The sequence below is a fragment of the Notothenia rossii genome (genome assembly GCF_949606895.1).
Source record: "Notothenia rossii genome assembly, chromosome: 1".
Taxonomy (NCBI): Eukaryota; Metazoa; Chordata; class Actinopteri; order Perciformes; family Nototheniidae; genus Notothenia; species Notothenia rossii.
In genome coordinates, this window is record NC_136912.1 from 4,852,978 (window position 1) to 4,871,471 (window position 18,494).

Consider the following 18,494-nt stretch of genomic DNA (forward strand, 5'->3'; position numbering starts at 1 on the left):
TCTGCCAGTCAACGTGAGGGTTATGTTTAACAAGCCAAGGGTACCCCAAAATGAGAGGATGTTGAGCAGAGTTAAATAAATGAAAATGTATTTGCTCACGGTGTTCCTGATCTATGACTATTACCATGGGCTCAGTGCGATGAGTAACTGTACATAAAAAGCGGCCGTCCAAAGCACTAGCCTCTAAGGGCTGATCTAAAAGGACAACTTTTAAATTCAAACGTTTAGCCAGCTCCCAGTCTAACAAGCTCTCATCAGCCCCAGAATCGACTAATGCATCCTGAGTCATAGTATTATCACCAAGTTGTATTTGTACCTGCATTAATTGTCTGAATGGAGAGTCGAAGGAAGTCACTCGGTTCACCAGCGTCCTCCTTCCTGCTGATGAGCCTGATCTTTTGCCGAACAGGCTGCCAGAACATGACCCTGCTGGCCGCAGTAGAAGCACCGCCGCTCCCGTAGACGGCGCTGACGCTCCTCCGGGATGAGTTTGGCTCTTCTGAGTTGAATATGTCCCTCCGCGGCGATAGGGGGCGCTGGTCGCTCTGGAGATTAAGTCTGGGAATTCCTCTGCCAAGCGCCGTACTCCCTTGGTAGCTCCCGTCTGAATGGTGGAGTGGATACTGCATTCCTTCCTTTTTCTCCAATGTCTATCAGCTAGACATTTGTCAACCCGGATAGCCATGGCGATGAGCGGGTCCAACTCTTCAGGCAGCTGTAATGGAGCTAACTGATCCTTTATGGGATCCGCTAACCCATGTTGAAAAGTATCAAAGAGATCCGCCGAGTTCCACCCACTCTCCGCTGCCAGGGTACGGAAATCGATTGCGTAATCCTTCACTCTCCTCTGCCGCTGCTTGATGTTCACCAGGGCTCTCGCTGACTCTCTCCCGGGTGATGTCTGGTCAACAATCTTGCTCATGGTATCCATGAACAGTCTTAATGACTGGCAAACAGGTGAGTCCCGGGACCACTCCGCTGTTGCCCAGGCTCCCGCTCTGCCCGTCAGATGAGACACAATAAAAGCTACCTTAGCTAGATCGGTGGGAGATGCTGGTGTTTGAAGTACTGAACCAGGAATGGAAGGCAGTTTCCAGATTCTCCGGAGAACTTCTCTGGCGAAGCGAGGCAGAGCGTAGGCGAAGACAAGGGTACTTGAACGGGGATATCAACAGACCCGACCCCCGCTGGACCGGAAAACTCTGCGGCAGGAACACCAGGATGAACCACAAGGTGGGTGAGTATGTCGCGCATCTTCTCAGCCAGGTGGTTTATTTCTGTTGACACAGTAGATTGGAAATTGTCTTGACGAGCATTTAAGTCTTGGACCCCTTGGTTAATCGCTGACAGCTGTCCCTCATGTTGGTGAAGGAGTGTTCCCTGTGCCTGCAGAGCCGTCCTTAACACTGTTGAATCAGCTGAGTTCATCTTGTTTTGGTTGGTTGGTTCTGACACGATGGGCTCATAGGAACTCAGATGCACGATTCCGTTGTCTTTGTAATGTTCTTTATTATAAAAGACTACAAAGTCTTCAATAATGATCACTAGGATCTACTAGGACTCTCAAATGAATCTCTAGGTTCGACAAGGTTTACATACAGGTCTCTGGTTTACAGGCATGGACCAGATGAGGAGACAAGACGAACGAACACAAGACAAAGGAAGAGAAGGGCTATACATACGCACACACATTAGGTAATGGGGCACAGGTGGACACAATCAGGGGCGGGGACAACAATCAGTCTGACAGGTGACACACCAGGACAGGAAGTGCAGACACCTGAAACGAGAGAGTAGAGTCAATACCAAAATAAGACAGAATTAGACAAACACTAGGAACACAACACAACAACTAACAGGACACTAACGCTGAAACCTTACACAGATGAAAGATGAAGAAATGTGGATTTTATAAGCTCAGTAAAAACAGCCGGCACCTTGAACGTACTCATGATGAGGGGCCTCTTTAAAAGAAAATGTAAGAGTATTAATTAACTCCAAAACTAGGGGCTTTAGAGGGGCAGCTAGGGCATTCATTGATAACATTTCAACATGAAAGAAAGGTCAAAGTTAAAAGTTGCCTGCTGATTAACCAGGATATTAATTTGAACAAAAACCACAATCATTTCATACAGTGTTTTTTAATGATAGTATATTTAGACCAAGAGGTTTTTATACAAAACATAACTAAAGAGTGATCTTACAGCCTAAAAGCTTGAAAAATAAAAAAGTTCTAATAATAACTCCTGGTGTTAAGAAGAATGTAAGGACTGACTCGTCAGAACAAAATCAGTATATAAAGAGAAAATGCAACGGTGTAATGTGTGACGGCTCCAGGAACTACATTATAATATTAAAATACAAAGTTCAATCTAAAATAAATCATAAAATAGTAAATCATGTGCCATTAAATATTCTAATATTTAAATAATTCGTATTCCTTGTACGATGTGAGGGTCTAAGGACAGAGGGTCTAAGGACAGAGGGTGTCGTATTGCCATACTGACATTCTGTACAAACTGTGAAGTCCACTGAGACAAATGTAACATTTGTGATATTGGGCTATATAAATAAACATTGATTGATAATTAATGTTAATTTCTCCTCCAGATCCTCCAAAGCTCCCCTCTGTGTCAGTGAGTCCCTCTGCTGAGATAGAGGAGGGCAGTTCAGTGACTCTGACCTGTAGCAGTGATGCTAACCCAGCAGCTAACTACACCTGGTACAAGGAGGATGAAGACTCTCCAAAAGCTTCAGGACAGATCTTCAACATCACTGACTTCAGAGCTGAACACAGTGGGAGTTATTCCTGTGGAGCCCAGAACAAGTTAGGACGTAGTATATCCACCTTTCATCTGAGTGTTGTAGCAGGTAAGTTCTCCACATTCACCAGAAATGATTCACTCACAACTTAAAATTGGTTACAGAGAAAATAAAACTATTGTTGTTCAGGGTGTTAGACGTGGATGACACTGACTGAAGCAACAAGTCCTCCAACTCATACGACCAAATGGGCCGATTCAGGTCCTTATTACGACCAAATATGTTGTTTGTTCAAGCGCTTAATACGTCCTATAATTACGTTTTCAAGTTTTCTTCCTCTAGTGCTCCCGTTGAATGCAAACGTTACAGTTGGTCGTTTATTCACAAATAACCCTCTCTGTAAAATCCTAAATTGTAGGATAGTTTGGCCGTTAAAACGCTTTTTGATTAGATTGCTAGCGAGAAGTGTTATTGTACTTTTAGAATCCACGTCCAGTCGATATGTAGGATCTATAGTTTGATAGATATTACGAAGATGATTTGAGGTATGCGGCAGCCTCCATGTAAAGTTACGGGTTGAAAACAGTATTTCCGGTCTCTACATTTTCATAATAAAACCGTCTTATAAAGAGACGTGCCATATAATGTAGCAAAACACACAATAGCCAGCATGTGTAGTTATGGGGGCTGGACCCGGGGGGCTGGACCCGGGGGCTGGACCCGGGGGCTGGACCCGTCCAATTCCAGTTTTGGAAAGTCTGCCGTGGTTCCATTCCATTTCATAGAGCTGTGACGCTCAGCGTAACCTTGTCGCACTGCCACTCCAACATCCAATGACAGGGCTTGATGACTAATCACGGGGTTTGTAAAGCAAGGCGGATGTTATAGTCCCAAACGATAGCTGGGGATTATGGGTAGTGTAGTTTCTTCGGAAACTGTAGTGTCTTAACTCCGAAAACACTATTTGTTTCTCTGAATCGAAGGTTAAAAACACAAAAGCATTGTTCACAATTTAAACCAATTAATATTGTGTAATTAACAAGGATAAACTGATGTTTTTTAGTGGATGAGTAATGCAGATATCACTGTGTGAACATTTGACCGTGAGGGGAATATATCCGGTTTTATTATGAGAACTTTGAGACCGGAAAAACTGTTTTCACCCACGCTAACTTTACATGGAAGCTGCATACACGTTATCCTGGCGAGACCTCAAATCATCTTCGTAATATCTATCAAACTATAGATCCTACACATCGACTGGACGTGGATTATAAGAGTACAATATACACTTCTCGCCAGAAATCGAATCAAAAATAATTTTAATGGCCAAACTGATCCACAATTTAGGGATTTTTTTAGGGTTATTTGTGGATAAACGTCCCTCTGGAGCGTTTGCAATGAACGGGCCAGGAGCATGTTGTTTCTTACACGACCACTAGAGCACCTCTAGTGGTTGTGTAAGAAACAACATACACTTTAAAAACGTGTCTATGGGTCGTAATAAGGGCATGAACAATCGGCCTATATGGTCGTTTTTTGTAGGAGGACAGGCTGGACTGAAGGGATATATCAATCTACTACTGAGGTTTATCACATATATGTTCATGTATCTAGGGAATTCAACAATGATAGTAAATATCATCAGGACGACTCTGGGGGTCTTGATGGTGATTCTTCTGTTTCTCCTGAGTCTGTGTATGAGGTACAACAATAGCAATACATGAGTTCACCCACAATTTATTCATCATCTTCTATCATCCTTTCGTTTCACTGTCATAATGCATTTGTTGTTGTTGGTGTTGTTGGATTAGATCCAGGAAGAAGAAAGCTCTGAGCTCCACCACTGAAGCACGTGAACCTGAAGAGATAGAGGTGAGAGAGAGGATATAAATTGTCCTATGAATGCTCTGAGAAAAGAGGAATTAAGTGAACCTGTCTTTGTAAGACAACTTGCTGAATAGAAACCAGTAATGCATTTGGTCATAAAACAATGTCATCAACTAATCTTCTTCAAAATATAATACATTTTTGACAAAATTAAACAATATATACAGTTCATGATTCTCTCTCGTCATCAGATGGACTCTTTTCCTGTGTATGAGAACGTCTCACACACTGCAGCACAGACAGACAGAGAGGAACAGGGAGACATGGTGTGAAGTCCACTCAGGTTAGAGCCTCCTGCATCAGATCAAACAGGCCCACTCCACATTTAGAGTCACAGTTCCAGCTGTAACTTTACACAAAGTCTCTGTGATTTTCTTCAGATGCTCACCTGATGGAAACAAAGAAGAAGGACGTTGAAATGTCCCTGTGGAGAGAGAGGCTGTGCAGGATGTGTGCAAAGTGGATATATTCACCTTCAACTTCCAACATTTGTTTACATATGTCAGTTAATAGCAGCATCAGCAGGTAGGAGTCAGCAGCTTGTAGGTTTAGAACAGTGCTTCTCAAAGTTTGGTCCCCGGACCACTGGTGGTCCGTGATCGCCCCCTAGTGGTCCGTGAGTATATTGGTAAAATTTCACATTTGAAATTAATTAATTCATTTAAGTTTTCCGCCCTCTCGCGGGAATATCTCCACAATGGAGTGAGCTTAAGTTTCGATTGCATGATATAGCCCAGCGCAACACCTTCGTCACACATGTTGCCACCTGTTTGTACCATTTTCATCCCATTTTACTCCATGTGCAGTTTAGATTTGTTCACACTTAAATTAAAAACTTTGCTAGATGTTAAATGTTTTTCTGATTTGTTTACCTTTTGTATATAATTTTTTATTATGAGCGGGAAAAAATCTAATACATTTCGCTTTTCTTTTTCTCCCAAATTCTCACTACATGTATGTGGTGATAACTATGTACAGCCTGGGCGTTTCAATTTTCAGATCAGGCAGAAACACACCTGAGAATAAATTCCCAGACTGTACACTAAGAGATCAATAACTCTCCCGGCTGGCTCGCCATATCATGTCGGAGATGGAAATCATATTTGGGCCAGATTATGAACACAAACACAACATTTTCAAAAGTTGAGTCTTCATTGGCAATAAAATGTTCAGAGTTTGAAGTAAAGAGATGTATTCTTAACAGAAAAATAAAACATATCAAATAAAACTGACCAGAGTCTGGAACAAAGACTGAAATGGCTCTTTCAATGTCGACGGTCCTGCCCCTCTTTTTTCATCTACTAAATATGGGCAGTAACTTCCCTTCATGTGTTGTCAGGTTGACTCATGTGTGATTCATGGGCAGTGTTGGGACTAACGCGTTACTGTAACGCAACTACTTTTTGCGGTAACTAATAGCGTTACGAGTTACCTGTTTCCATTAAATAACGCCGTTATAGTTACTGTGATTTAAATGGGTGTGTTACTGCGTTACATTATGTGATGGAAATGAACCGAATCTCCCTGCGGATGTAACTTACAGGCGAATACAGCGATGTCCTCTCACAGCACCATGGAAAAGTGAAAGTAACCAGAGAGGAGTAATGATTGGTTAACGTGGGGTAACATTTCAGGGTAAGCCAATCAGAGACAGAGTTGGGCGGGTCTTGCCTTATGGGGAAAATACACACACACAAACACTTGCTAATGCTAACACACACACATACACGGCAACGCTCACCACCAGCACACACACACACAATGGCAGTTGCAAGTATCAGCGAGAGCAGCAGCGCATTTGCAACTTGGAGATATAACCACTATTTTCAATTTGTGGGGATAAAGGACGCAAAAAATATTACGGTCAAATGTAAACTGTGTGCAGGACAGAAAGCATTGTCCACTTGATTGTTGAGGCTACAATAAAGATGCCTGTCAAAATGTCTAAACATATGTTTTGTGTTTTATTGTTCCACTACATTTCATAATGATAATTGCTACAATGATGGGGAGTTGTCTTTTCTCTTACTGTGCCACAGAACAACACAAACACTTCTATTTTTATTGTTATTATTTTTAAAGTAAAGTAAAGTAACTTGTTACTAGTTACTTTTATAATTGAGTAACTAATAAAGTAACTAGTTACTTTTTTGAGAGCAATAACTATAACTAGTTAATTTTTTTAAAGTAACTTGCCCAACACTGCTCATGGGTAGCCAGAATAATGTCAGAATGAAGGATTATGATAATCAAAGCATAATCCATCCATCCATCCATCTTCTCCCGCTTATCCGTGGTCGGGTCTCGGAGGTATCAGTTCCAGCAAAGAGCCCAAAACTTTCTTTCCCCTGGCCACATCAACCAGTTCTGACTGGGGGATCCCAAGGCGCTCCTAGGCCAGCGAAGAGATATAATCCCTCCACCTGGTCCTAGGTCTACCCCTTGGTCTCTTCCCAGCTGGACGTGCCTGGAACACCTCACCAGGGAGGCGCCCAGGTGGCATCCTAACTAGGTGCCCGAACCACCTCAACTGGCTCCTTTCGACGCGAAGGAGGAGCGGTTCAACTCCGAGTCCCTCCTGGATGACTGAACTTCTCACCTTATCACTAAGGGAGACGCCAGCCACCCTGCGGAGAAAACCCATCTCGGCCGCTTGTATCCGCGATCTCATTCTTTCGGTCATGACCCATCCTTCATGACCATAGGTGAGGGTAGGAACGAACATGGCCCTGTAGACAGAGAGCTTTGCCTTCTGGCTCAGCTCCCTTTTCGTCACAACGGTGCGGTAAAGAGACTGCAGTACCGCTCCCGCTGCTCCGATTCTTCCATTGTTCCCTCACTTGAGAACAAGACCCCTATTTAGGGGCAATGGATGTCCACTCTCGGGAGACGTCCGACAGTGGTGCGGTTACCCAAAGTGACAGACCTCATTTTAGCCCTATTTAGAGGCAATGGACGTCCACTCTGGGGAGAGAGACCTCCAGCGTGTGTCCCTGCCATGGGGACTCTGTTTATTTCACACTTCCAGGACAGAGACCGGGGAAATCTCCTCTCTGTGGCCCCTCCAAGACCCCCAAATGACGTACTAATGACCTCCAGCGTGTGTCCCTGCCATGGGCACCTCCATAACCTTGCACACCGTGAGTCCCCAGGCCCCTGGACTTAAGCACTCCCCCCACAGACTAAACCCAGATGTTCGCAGCCTCCATAACCTCGTGCCCCTGGTAATCTTAAAGGGGGGGGTGTGTTTTGCGGTGCTTTACCGTCCGCCCATCGGCATCCATATTCGGCCTTATTCACGGCACCACCACCCCTTCTGTGGAGGATATTCTCATGCTCCTGGTAACCCTTTAAATAGTCTGATACTACCAGGGCTCATCACTGCACTTTACAAGCCAGAAATAATGTTTAAATGGTCGGGAAAAGTGTTTTTAAACGTCTGGAAGAGAGTTTTAGCCTGTCATTTTGCACGATATCATTTAACATTGAAACTCTCCTGGAAATGCACAGAATATGTGCATTTCCAGGAGAGGTTCAATGTTAAATGATATTGTGCAAAATGACAGGCTATAACCCAGGAATAAGTGTTTGGAAGGCGGAGAAAAGTTGTTTAAAATAGCTTGATACCTCCAGGGCGCATCACCGCATTTTACAAGCCAGGGAAGGTGTCTGAATCACGGGTAAACATTGTTTAAATAGTCTGATACCTGGCACTGTATCTTCCCCTGGGAACCTTCAAGGTTATACTAATGTTTTATTATTTATTTAATTATCACACGATTTTTACAAAAACAGTATACACAATATACATAATAAACATAATAAAAACATGATTAGCGGGGGCCTGGGGGCCATATTAGCCGTCTTGTACGGTGCACCGGGGAAAAAAGGTTGAGTCCACGGCCCCTGTCCCCTCATCAGGAGTATCAACCGGCCCTGAAGAAGACGTATCGCTGCTCTCCGCCCCTGAGCCCTCTTCGGAGTTATCTGACGGCGGTAGACCTCCTTCTGATGATGCTGCTGCAGCTGCTGCCGCCCTGAACATGGAGCGGATCTTCAATCCCTCCTTTATTCCAGGCGTATTCGCGTAGAACCGGTCTGCAGAGCTTACGTCGTGACACATAAACCTGGCGAGAATCGACCTGCTTTCTGGATCTTGGTGATGCTTGATATTGTCAGCCAGGGCAGTGCGCAGGATTGTGAAGGTGGAGGCTGTTTCTAGCCCAGCATCAGCCCAAGCCCTCTTCAAGTGAGCGTTCAGGTTCTTGGAGGCGTGCTTCCCCGTTGTGAAAAGGAAGAATTCATTCTGAGGAACCGACAAGCCCTCTTTTATCCCCATCCACCGCATGACCCAGCTAAACTCCTTTTACTGTAACCACCAGCTGTGCTTCGCCAAATGTCTTGGCAGTCTTGTGATCCTGCACGTGGATGATGTAGCCCTCAGCAGTGCCCCTTCTGTCCGCCTCAAAGACCTCCGTGTTGGTCATGTTTGCGCACACACCCGGACGGTGGCCATACAGGAGGCTCCAATGGAGCGAGAAGCTCCGCCTGGCTCGGCAGACGATCCAGCTTGTTGCTCTTCACCTTAAACTGGTGGACAGTGATGGACTTTTTCAAGTCCTTCATGTTGGCTGTCACCTCTCTGATGATGTGGGTCATATCAGACTGGGTGAGCCTGCACCCCGGAGCTTTGACTCAGACAAGTACCTCAGGAAATGGTTCACATTCTTCAGGAACAACAGCGATGTTGTGACTCCCCGGCCCGACTTTGAAATATACTCGCTCCAGCCACGGACCCTCTTCGTGTTTTTTTAGAAACAGCCAGTCTGACAGCCGGTCAACACCATGGGCCATGAATACAAGGACGTTTTTTATCCGGCTGACCTTGGACAGACAATTCTCTTTCCGTTTTACTGTCGGTGCGACACCCTCACAATGACCTCTGTATGTCTGAATGTACGTCTCCATGCTTTTAGGCAATGTGATTTCACGCATGGTATTCCCCCGTCCCTTCCCAGTGGACCAGTGATTTGGGGGAGAGGGCCAGTCCATAGCCAGATTAGCTTTCAGCTTATTGTAGACAGACGCACGGGTCTTCTGGCATACAGGGGTCTCACTACCGGAGGCTTCTGCAGACCGCATGACAGTCTTGGCCGGGGTCTTGAGAGGGGTATTGCGTAGTGGGTGTTACTGGTGTTTGGCTCATCATTTATATTATTATTATTACCACTAAGAAATACATCATTGATCTCTCAGGACCAAAGGTCAGGACTCTGGGGAGGATCCAGCTGCATTGTACAGCACGGTCAACAAATCCAGATGAACACAGCAGGCGTTGACTTTGAAGGATGATACTTCTGTTTTTTACAATCACATTTCTATCTACACAGGGTGATATGGATTTTTAAAATACATGTCTCAGGGCGAACCTCTCCAAGAATGAGGCGATGAGTTTTCAGCCTAGTTTTTATTCATCTGAAGGGCTCAAATGTAAATATTTTGTTAAGTATTTCACAGCTTAATGTACTGAATTGTAAGAAAATGTGGATATTACTAAAGAGTTATAATTTACTGATAACAAACCATTTCCATTGTTTTGTACATTTATGAACTTTATTCAAATACTATTTGTTTACAATGTTCTTCTTCTTGTCTAGACTGAAATATCAACAACTACTTGTTTATGTTATTTTTTATCCATTCCAAAATAAATGTTTTTGAAAGCACGTTGGGATATTGGAGAGGAACATGCTTTTGCTGATGTAGTTGCAGTTTCATTCTGCTGCCACTAGGTGTCAGTAAAGAGCCGTATTTCACTGATGGAAAACCATTACCAAGAGCCTGTACAGTACATTTATCTTTGGTGTGTGTACGGCCTTAATGTTCACACATTCTTATTCTGACATCTTTTTATGTAAATATAAAAGTTCCATTATCACCAATTGAAATAGTTAATTTCTTTGTTACTCTTTAAGTTCATAACCATCACAACTTGTTGCATTTGTCTCTTTTGCTTTGTTGTTAAACCTGTTATTCTGACCCTAGTCTTTTGCTCTGTACTTCATGTGTTTACCTTTCTCTCCTTCTGTTCTGGTCTGGTTTGAGTTAATCAATAAAGGTTGAAATTGCCATAACTCTTGTCCACACTAATGCTAATGATAGCATGAGTGTCACTAATCGTGTTCGCTTGAAATGAAAACACTGGAAACAATATTAAACAAAACAAGCTGCAGTGATGAACGTGCAGAGTTTGTGAGGATACAGCAGAAGGTATAAAGAACACAGTGAAGGGAGACTGTCACACTGAGTGAGTGAAGTGTGAGTAAAGTGTGTGAGTGAAGTGTGTGAGTAAGTGAAGTGTTTGAGTGAGTGAAGTGTGTGAGTGAAGTGTGTGAGTGAAGTGTGTGAGTGAAGTGTGTGAGTGAAGTGTGTGAGTGAGTGAAGTGTTTGAGTGAGGGAAGTGTGTGACCACAACACAGCCACAGTCCTGAGGCCTGTACGACGAAGCCGGTTCAACCTAACCTGGATATGTTTGAGTTAGCCGGTTGGCCTAATCCAGAACATACCGCTATCGCTAAACGGTGCTACGACGTGGGTTATCGCTCAAGCCAGCCGTGTCCTATCTAGTTAGGTGCGTTCATCATAAGTTACCATGGAGATCTAGCCCACTAAGAAGTGAACCAGCGTTGTACGACCGGAAACCCAGAGTTTTTCCTGAAGTTAGCTCGCTAAACGAAAATCCGGCTTGGTGGTATACAGGCCTCTGCTCTTCACAGACAGAAACACTGATAGCTAACCTTCAGCTTGTGCTGCTTCTTGTAGTTTGGTTTGAGTTTGGCTTGAATTAATATTATAAAATGTAAAACCCAAGCTAAACCTCAATGAACAAATGTTGAGATGTGACTTTCTGTACACATTATGAAACTGTCCAGGCAATGAAATGTTAACGTAGCGGCACGTGGGAGTGTTTGTTTGAAATCCTATTTAAGATCTACATTTAACAAAAAGCCAGACAACGCCACCTTGGGAACTGCACCCAAGGAAATAATTATTCAAAGTACCAATAAGGCACTCAGGTTTCTAATACTGAGGGGCAGGAGAGGTGGTTCCAATTAATTAAATGTTTAATTTCAAGTATTAAATATCATTAAAAAACGCAGTAAGATCATCATACACACTGGAAATAAAGGGGGGGGGGGTCTTAATTAAGGGATGCTGAGGCTTACCAGCGGATGGAGGTGACAAGGGGTGAGAGGGATCCCAACAAAGTAAATTAGGGCACCCGTGATCTCCACACACACACACACACACACACACACACACACACACACACACACACACACACACACACACACACACACACACACACACACACACACACACACACACACACACACACACACACACACACACACACACACACACACACACACACACACACACACACACACACACACACACACACACACACACACACACACACACACACACACACCTCTCAGCAACTAAAGAGGGGCCAACAAAACACATTACTGGGGGAAACAGTCAAAACAAATTAATACACAAACCAACACATAAGATCAGTATAAAGACAATAAGAAATCAATAATACTAAGAGATATAACTACTATCGACTGAAATAAACCAAACAAGTTTAGAACAGGGTCGAAAACAACTAAACAAAATAAACGGAAATTAACCCAACAATCTACTTAATATTGAATTAAATAAACAAAACAAGCTTAAATCAACAGGGTCAATGCAGTAACTAATCCTAAACAGAAATGAATCGAACAGTACACTATAACAATGTTTAAAATGTGGTCATGTAGTGTAATGCACACTGACACAAAGAGGCAATACAGACGATGCAGGCCAAGAGCAACACCCGCCAGGCAGCAGTGTAGCGGTGAAGCACAGACGTTGAGGCAAAACAGCCGTCTTTCTGTATTAGGCTTCCAGCGCAGGTGATGTTACGATAATAATACTATATTCATATTATTCAGGAAGGATGAGACAAGCAAAAAGCGTACCTACTGATCAGATTAAGTTAAGACACTCATCAGGAGATCTTCGTTCAGCAGCGGCAGCAGACATGGGCTGCAGGATCCCTGCAAGGGTCTCCAACCAGCAATACACATTTAGTAGTGCGAAGCATACAACAAACGGCAGCCACCGAAAACTCACCGGTGCCAGCGGAGAATGCACTAAACGGAACCCGGAAGTGGCCTTCGTGCCAAAGAGCAAGAGGGAGCAAGAGCGACACTAACCCCTCTTTAGAAAAGTTGCCCCGTGTTGATAGGGCTGAACTGTTTATCCTGCTACTTTGAGATAACGACGAAAAAGTACATTTAAATGTGCCAAAACAATCAGTGTGGAATATTAAACAGTACATTGTTTCCGGGTCCTGATTCAGTTTCTGATGTTTCACTGTCCTCTACTGGGGGATCTTAAGTGAGACACATTCAGGCTTCATCACTCAGAGAGCTCGCTCCACTGTCTGCTTTAAAGGGTCAGTTCACCCAAACTACTAAAGTACTGATGTCCTCTCTTACCTCCTGAACATGCAAATAACTCATAATAAAGTTTGCTGCATGTTGTGAGGTCGTTTTTCAAATGTTAAAGTGTTTTAATAAATGTAAACATTGGACATATGTTTACAGTTAACTCAACTGATCTATCTAAACATCCAAAGTCATTGAAAATGTGTTTTTCGTATCATTAAACACTGTGTGTCCAAATCTTACCAGTCCACTTGATAATGTGTGTGATGTGTGTGTTCCTGTTGGGTTCACACTAACAGGCATGGGAGTTTCTCACGTCTCAGAGTTCTGCATTTCTCTGAAACAGAAGCAACCTGACCGCAGAGAGAACAGAGAAGAAACAAACCAAGAGAAAAGAAATGGCATTTTCCATTCTCTCTAATAATTAATTTGGTTCTCTTCATCCTGTTCAGTCAAACTGCCTCGTGGGTTCACAGGTTAATGCATTCCTGTTCCTTCACTACACCTGCAGACTGTGTGACGTCCTCAGTGCTCAGAGAGATCAACTGTTTCACCCTTATCATTTTAAATCCTTTCTAATGCTTCTTTCAGGAGTCAGTAAAGGTAGCTAAACGGGTCTTTAACCAGAGTTTATTGAGTTTAAGAAAAGTGTATTGTTTGTTAAACAACCAAACTTTACTGTGCAGTGGGTGTTACTGGGGTTTGGCTCATCAAGCATATTAATAATCTAAAGAGGAAGTAAATCTAGTCTCTTAACAGCCTGATATCCGTCTTCTGCTCATTGCTACAGAGGAAAGGCATCTTTGAACACATGGTTCCTCCTTCACTGTGAGTAGAAACAGTTTATTGATGTAATGATTCTGTATACCTCCTGTGAACATTATTTAATCTGACATGTTTTATAGTCTCACAGAGATGAGAGGAGCAGCTATGAGTCTAACTGCAGCAGCGAGTGGATTAGTTGTCTTCCTGCTCTCTGTGTCAGGTACTGTACATCTACACTTACATTCATCACATGAACAGAGGGGATTCTGGGAAATGTGGGACTCGTAAAACCAGGTCACATTTGGGAATAAGTGGATCGGGGTTGGATGAAATGCAAACTTTCCAGAAATATTCAAAATATGTTTTTTGTTTAGCTTTGTTGAAACACTTAGATGTTACCAAGTTTTAGTAGTTTTTTACATGTAAAGGATATTTGTAAAAATATCTTTCCTGTATTGGTCAACGTCATTTGCTCACAAAAGTAAGTGTGTGCTTATTACTCTCACACGCTTCAAACTGAACATATTGTTCATTCATAACTGTTCCCTCCTCTCCATGTTATAACACTTTGCTATGTTGTGTTTTTAAGATGAGCCTGTTTAAAAAACTGTTTTTCATTTTCATAAAAATGTTAGTGTTTTAGAGGGATATTTTCTCACTCGTCATTTCATACTGGCACAACTTCTCTTATGTCGCCATACCTCTGCACCAAAGCCTTCTAGTTCCTTCTTTACTCTCTGACCTCTCAGAGTTAAAAGCAGTCTTCTTCTTTTTCTTATCTGTATATCAGACAGAAGCTGCTCACACCTTCGTGTTCTGCATTTATTGTTATTGTTCACACTTACCTCTGCAGCAACCTGACCACAGAGCGAACAGAGAGGAAACTGTTCAGAGAATCTCACACTATTCTAATTAATGTGATCGCTAATCATTCACTGTTCATTTATATGAAGGCTTTTTCCAATTTTGTGTCAAACTGAACATACCCTTTTTACGTAGACTTCTGTTCTACCTGGTTTGATTAAGAAACAAAGTCAAAGAGTATCATTGGTTTCAAAGTGCCTAAGAAGGAATTCACATGTGTTTTTCTGCTCCCAGTAAAGTTTGTAAAATGTTTATTTTTACATTCTTTGTTGAAAGTACTGATCAGGCAATTTCTCAACAATTTATAGATTAACTTTGATTCTAGTTTCTGATGTGCTCTGTGTTTCAGTGGTTCAGGGTCAGGATGGCTGGGGAGTGACTTACTCTACTACTAAGATCTGTGCAGTGAAAGGATCAACAGTGGAGATAAACTGCAGCTACACATACCCATCTACATCAAATGGAAGAGTTAACAGAGTAGAGAAAACATTCTGGTTCACTAAATGGAAAGATGGTGAACCTGTAGATCTGACCACAGACTCAGAGTATGCAGGTCGTGTAGAGGATCTCTGTGAAAACAGCATCTGCACTCTGAGAATCAGAAACCTGAGAGAGAGAGACTCAGCTGAGTACAGGTTCAGGTTCAAAACAAACCATCCAGATGGAAAATATGGTGGTTCACCTGGAGTCACTTTGTCCGTCAGAGGTAACACTTTTCAATTATATGTTCATTATTTATTAATGTCTTTGATATAATAATAATATGCATGTGTTTTGACAGTTTTTGTCTTAAATAACATTCCTGTTCCTTCATAAATCCAGATCTCCAGGTCACATCAGGTACATACTGGCTGTCTTGTCAGAACAGTTGTTATCGATCTTCTTATCTTTCCTACATCTGGTACAAGAACGGACAAAGAATCCAGGGAGAAACATCTCAATATACAAACGACCCGAACAATGCAGACAGTTATTCCTGTGCTTTGAAGGGACATGAGGACTGTCCCTCTCCTGCAGTGTGTGAGTTTACTCCAAACACTTCTATCAACACATAAACATCAAGTGACATTTTATATTGAACTCTATTGGTCATTTTTTACTCCTGTTCAAATTATTGCTGAAGAATAGAAATAAAAATATGTTTTTATTTGTTCAGGTTTCAGAGGTCAAACCTGCAACAGAGTGGCTTACACTGAGAGAAGCATCTGTGCCCCCGAAGGATCCTCAGTGAACATTTCTTGCACGTACAGCAGCTTTGAAGACGATGTTAAATCTAAGTTCTGGTTCAGTCCTGAGCGTAGTCATCAGGGACAGAATCCCTCTCAACCTGAGGACCTTAGTGAAGACTCCCAGTATGCAGGTCGTGTTCAGATCCTTGAGACAGAGAGAGGACGCTCCACTCTGAGGATCTCTGACCTGAGAGACTCAGATTCAGCTCAGTATCTCTTCACATTCAAAACACCAAGCTTTGAATGGAGGAGTGATTTACCTGGAACCACTCTGACTATCACAGGTACTGATCAACACACACTGATGTACATTTTATTTAGATTTTTATTTATTTAACCAGATAAAAGCATTAAGATACAATGTCATTTACAATGCTCCAAGAAGGCAGCAACGTCACACGTTCTTACACATAACACAGACATATAAAATACAGAGAACACAACTAAGTAAACAAAAGAAGAAAAGCAGTCCCTACATTGAGCACATTAGGACATTAAGAAAGGTGAACTACTTATTACTGCAAGAGCAGCTGGTGGTAAGGACCTCAGACAACTTCAATTTAAAACTTGCTATAGGGACAAGTGCCCTCAGTTTGAGGCGTGATTGAAGGTCATTCCAAGAACAAGGACCAAAATAAAAAAATACTCCTTTTCCCAGCCTCAGTCCGCACAGCAGGAACCTGGACCCGTATCCAGGCACCTGATCTGAGGTTGTAAGAGTCACAAACTGGAGCAAATCTGGCTCATATGTGCAGTGGAAGCTTACCTAAGATGGCTTTATACAAACCAATGCTGAATCCTACGCATATAAGTGAGGAATATCCAGTTAGGCTATACAGTGTGCAAGGATGAGTCCTATAGGGTGCATTTGATATATATCGCAGTGCAGCATGGTAGAGTGGGTCAAGTTTGGCCAAACCAGTGGGAAAGGCAAATAGATTGCATCACCGTAGTCCAGCTGGGACAGGAATAATCCAGAGACCAATCTTTTACGGGAAGAAGTTGAAAAACAACGTTTCAATTTCTTTGTTAGAACTTCAATACAATCAATCAAATACACAGAACACCTACAAATACTGGAAAAGTAGATGTTTGTGTAATGACTATTGGATGAAGAGTTAATGTGGCTCTTTATTTCCAAATAGCAATACACAGTGGTGTGAATGTGTATGCACATCTATACAAAAAGACCTTTTGCTTTACTATTGTTTCTTGTTCTAACGTCCAGCTCTCCAGGTGCAGGTGATCAGAGCAAAGGTCTACAACTATTCTACTGAGGCTGAGCTGAAGTGTCACAGCAGCTGCAGTCCAGCTGGTTCTCTGAACTACGTCTGGTTCAACAACGGAAAGAAAATCAAAGCAACGGTGAAATCTTCTTATGAAGGCTGGTTTCATCACAGAGACAACATCTCTTGTGCTTTGGAAGGACATGAAGACTTCCCCTCTCCTGCAGTGTGTGAGTTTACTCATAAATACACACTGACATTACAATACACTGACAAATGCAGATATACTGGAGTCACAGAGGTTTTCTGAAGTTCATTACATACATTTAATTTCATACAAGCGACTAACAATAAGTGCAGATAACCATAAAGATACAAACAAGTGTCCTACAAGAACATTAGATTGCAATAAGCCAAACATGTTAAGTGTTACAAGTGTTTACAAAATATGTCCAAGTCACTGTTCACAGTGTCTTCAAAACTGCCCAGTGCTCTCAACCAATATAAATATGAAGATTCAAAAAGTACTAAATGTTTGCTGTCCACGGCTGACGTTAAATCGACCGGACTTCTTTCTGCGGATTGATATGACTGCACATAGTCCCTTGATCCTCCTTAACAGCAGTCATGTTATCCCTAGCAGCGTTCTGTTAGCGAGTATTAGCAGCCTCTGAAATGTCCAAATTCACCAATCAGAATCGAGTTTTCAACTAAGCCTTGTAATAAAAGGAGAAGAATGTGTGGGGTCATTGATGTAGAAAAGATAAATAAAGATTTGTTATTGGCTGCCAGTTTACAGGAATCCAACACAAGGATCTATATCACAATATATTAATAATAACGAAAAAATGAAAGTCAATCATGTGTGATAACATGTTTTAATATTTGAAATAGTTCCATTTCCATATCCTTTTTCCAGACTCTCCAAAGCTCCCCTCTGTGTCAGTGAGACCCTCTGCTGAGATAGAGGAGGGCAGCTCAGTGACTCTGACCTGTAGCAGTGATGCTAACCCAGCAGCTAACTACACCTGGTACAAGGAGGATGAAGACTCTCCAAAAGCTTCAGGACAGATCTTCATCATCACTGGCTTCAGAGCTGAACACAGTGGGAGTTATTCCTGTGGAGCCCAGAACAAGTTAGGACGTAGTAACTCCACCTTTCATCTGAATGTTGGAACAGGTAAGTTCTCTCCATTCACCAGACCTGATTCACTTTGTAATATGAAGCAACCCAAGCATATTCAAAATGTCAG

At 42.5% G+C, this 18,494-nt stretch overlaps 3 protein-coding genes across 3 annotated transcripts in view; all 3 read left to right on the forward strand.

Moving 5' to 3' along the window:
* Positions 1-18,494, forward strand: part of LOC307045269 (uncharacterized protein) — a gene marked incomplete at its 5' end in the record, with an annotated part of 78,264 nt that overhangs the window by 58,638 nt on the left and 1,132 nt on the right. The gene's annotated exons all lie outside the window — the stretch shown is intronic.
* Positions 2,592-5,044, forward strand: LOC307040869 (vascular cell adhesion protein 1-like; the record flags this gene model as incomplete). The annotated part of the gene is made up of 4 exons (XM_079684068.1): positions 2,592-2,871; positions 4,381-4,468; positions 4,578-4,638; positions 4,845-5,044. The coding sequence occupies 4 exons, from the start codon at positions 2,592-2,594 to the stop codon at positions 4,923-4,925; spliced, it is 510 nt and encodes a 169-aa protein (XP_079540194.1). The 3' UTR covers positions 4,926-5,044.
* Positions 14,073-18,466, forward strand: LOC307044830 (B-cell receptor CD22-like; the record flags this gene model as incomplete). The annotated part of the gene is made up of 7 exons (XM_079690226.1): positions 14,073-14,142; positions 15,136-15,492; positions 15,609-15,806; positions 15,943-16,299; positions 17,244-17,471; positions 18,161-18,346; positions 18,444-18,466. The coding sequence occupies 7 exons, from the start codon at positions 14,073-14,075 to the stop codon at positions 18,464-18,466; spliced, it is 1,419 nt and encodes a 472-aa protein (XP_079546352.1).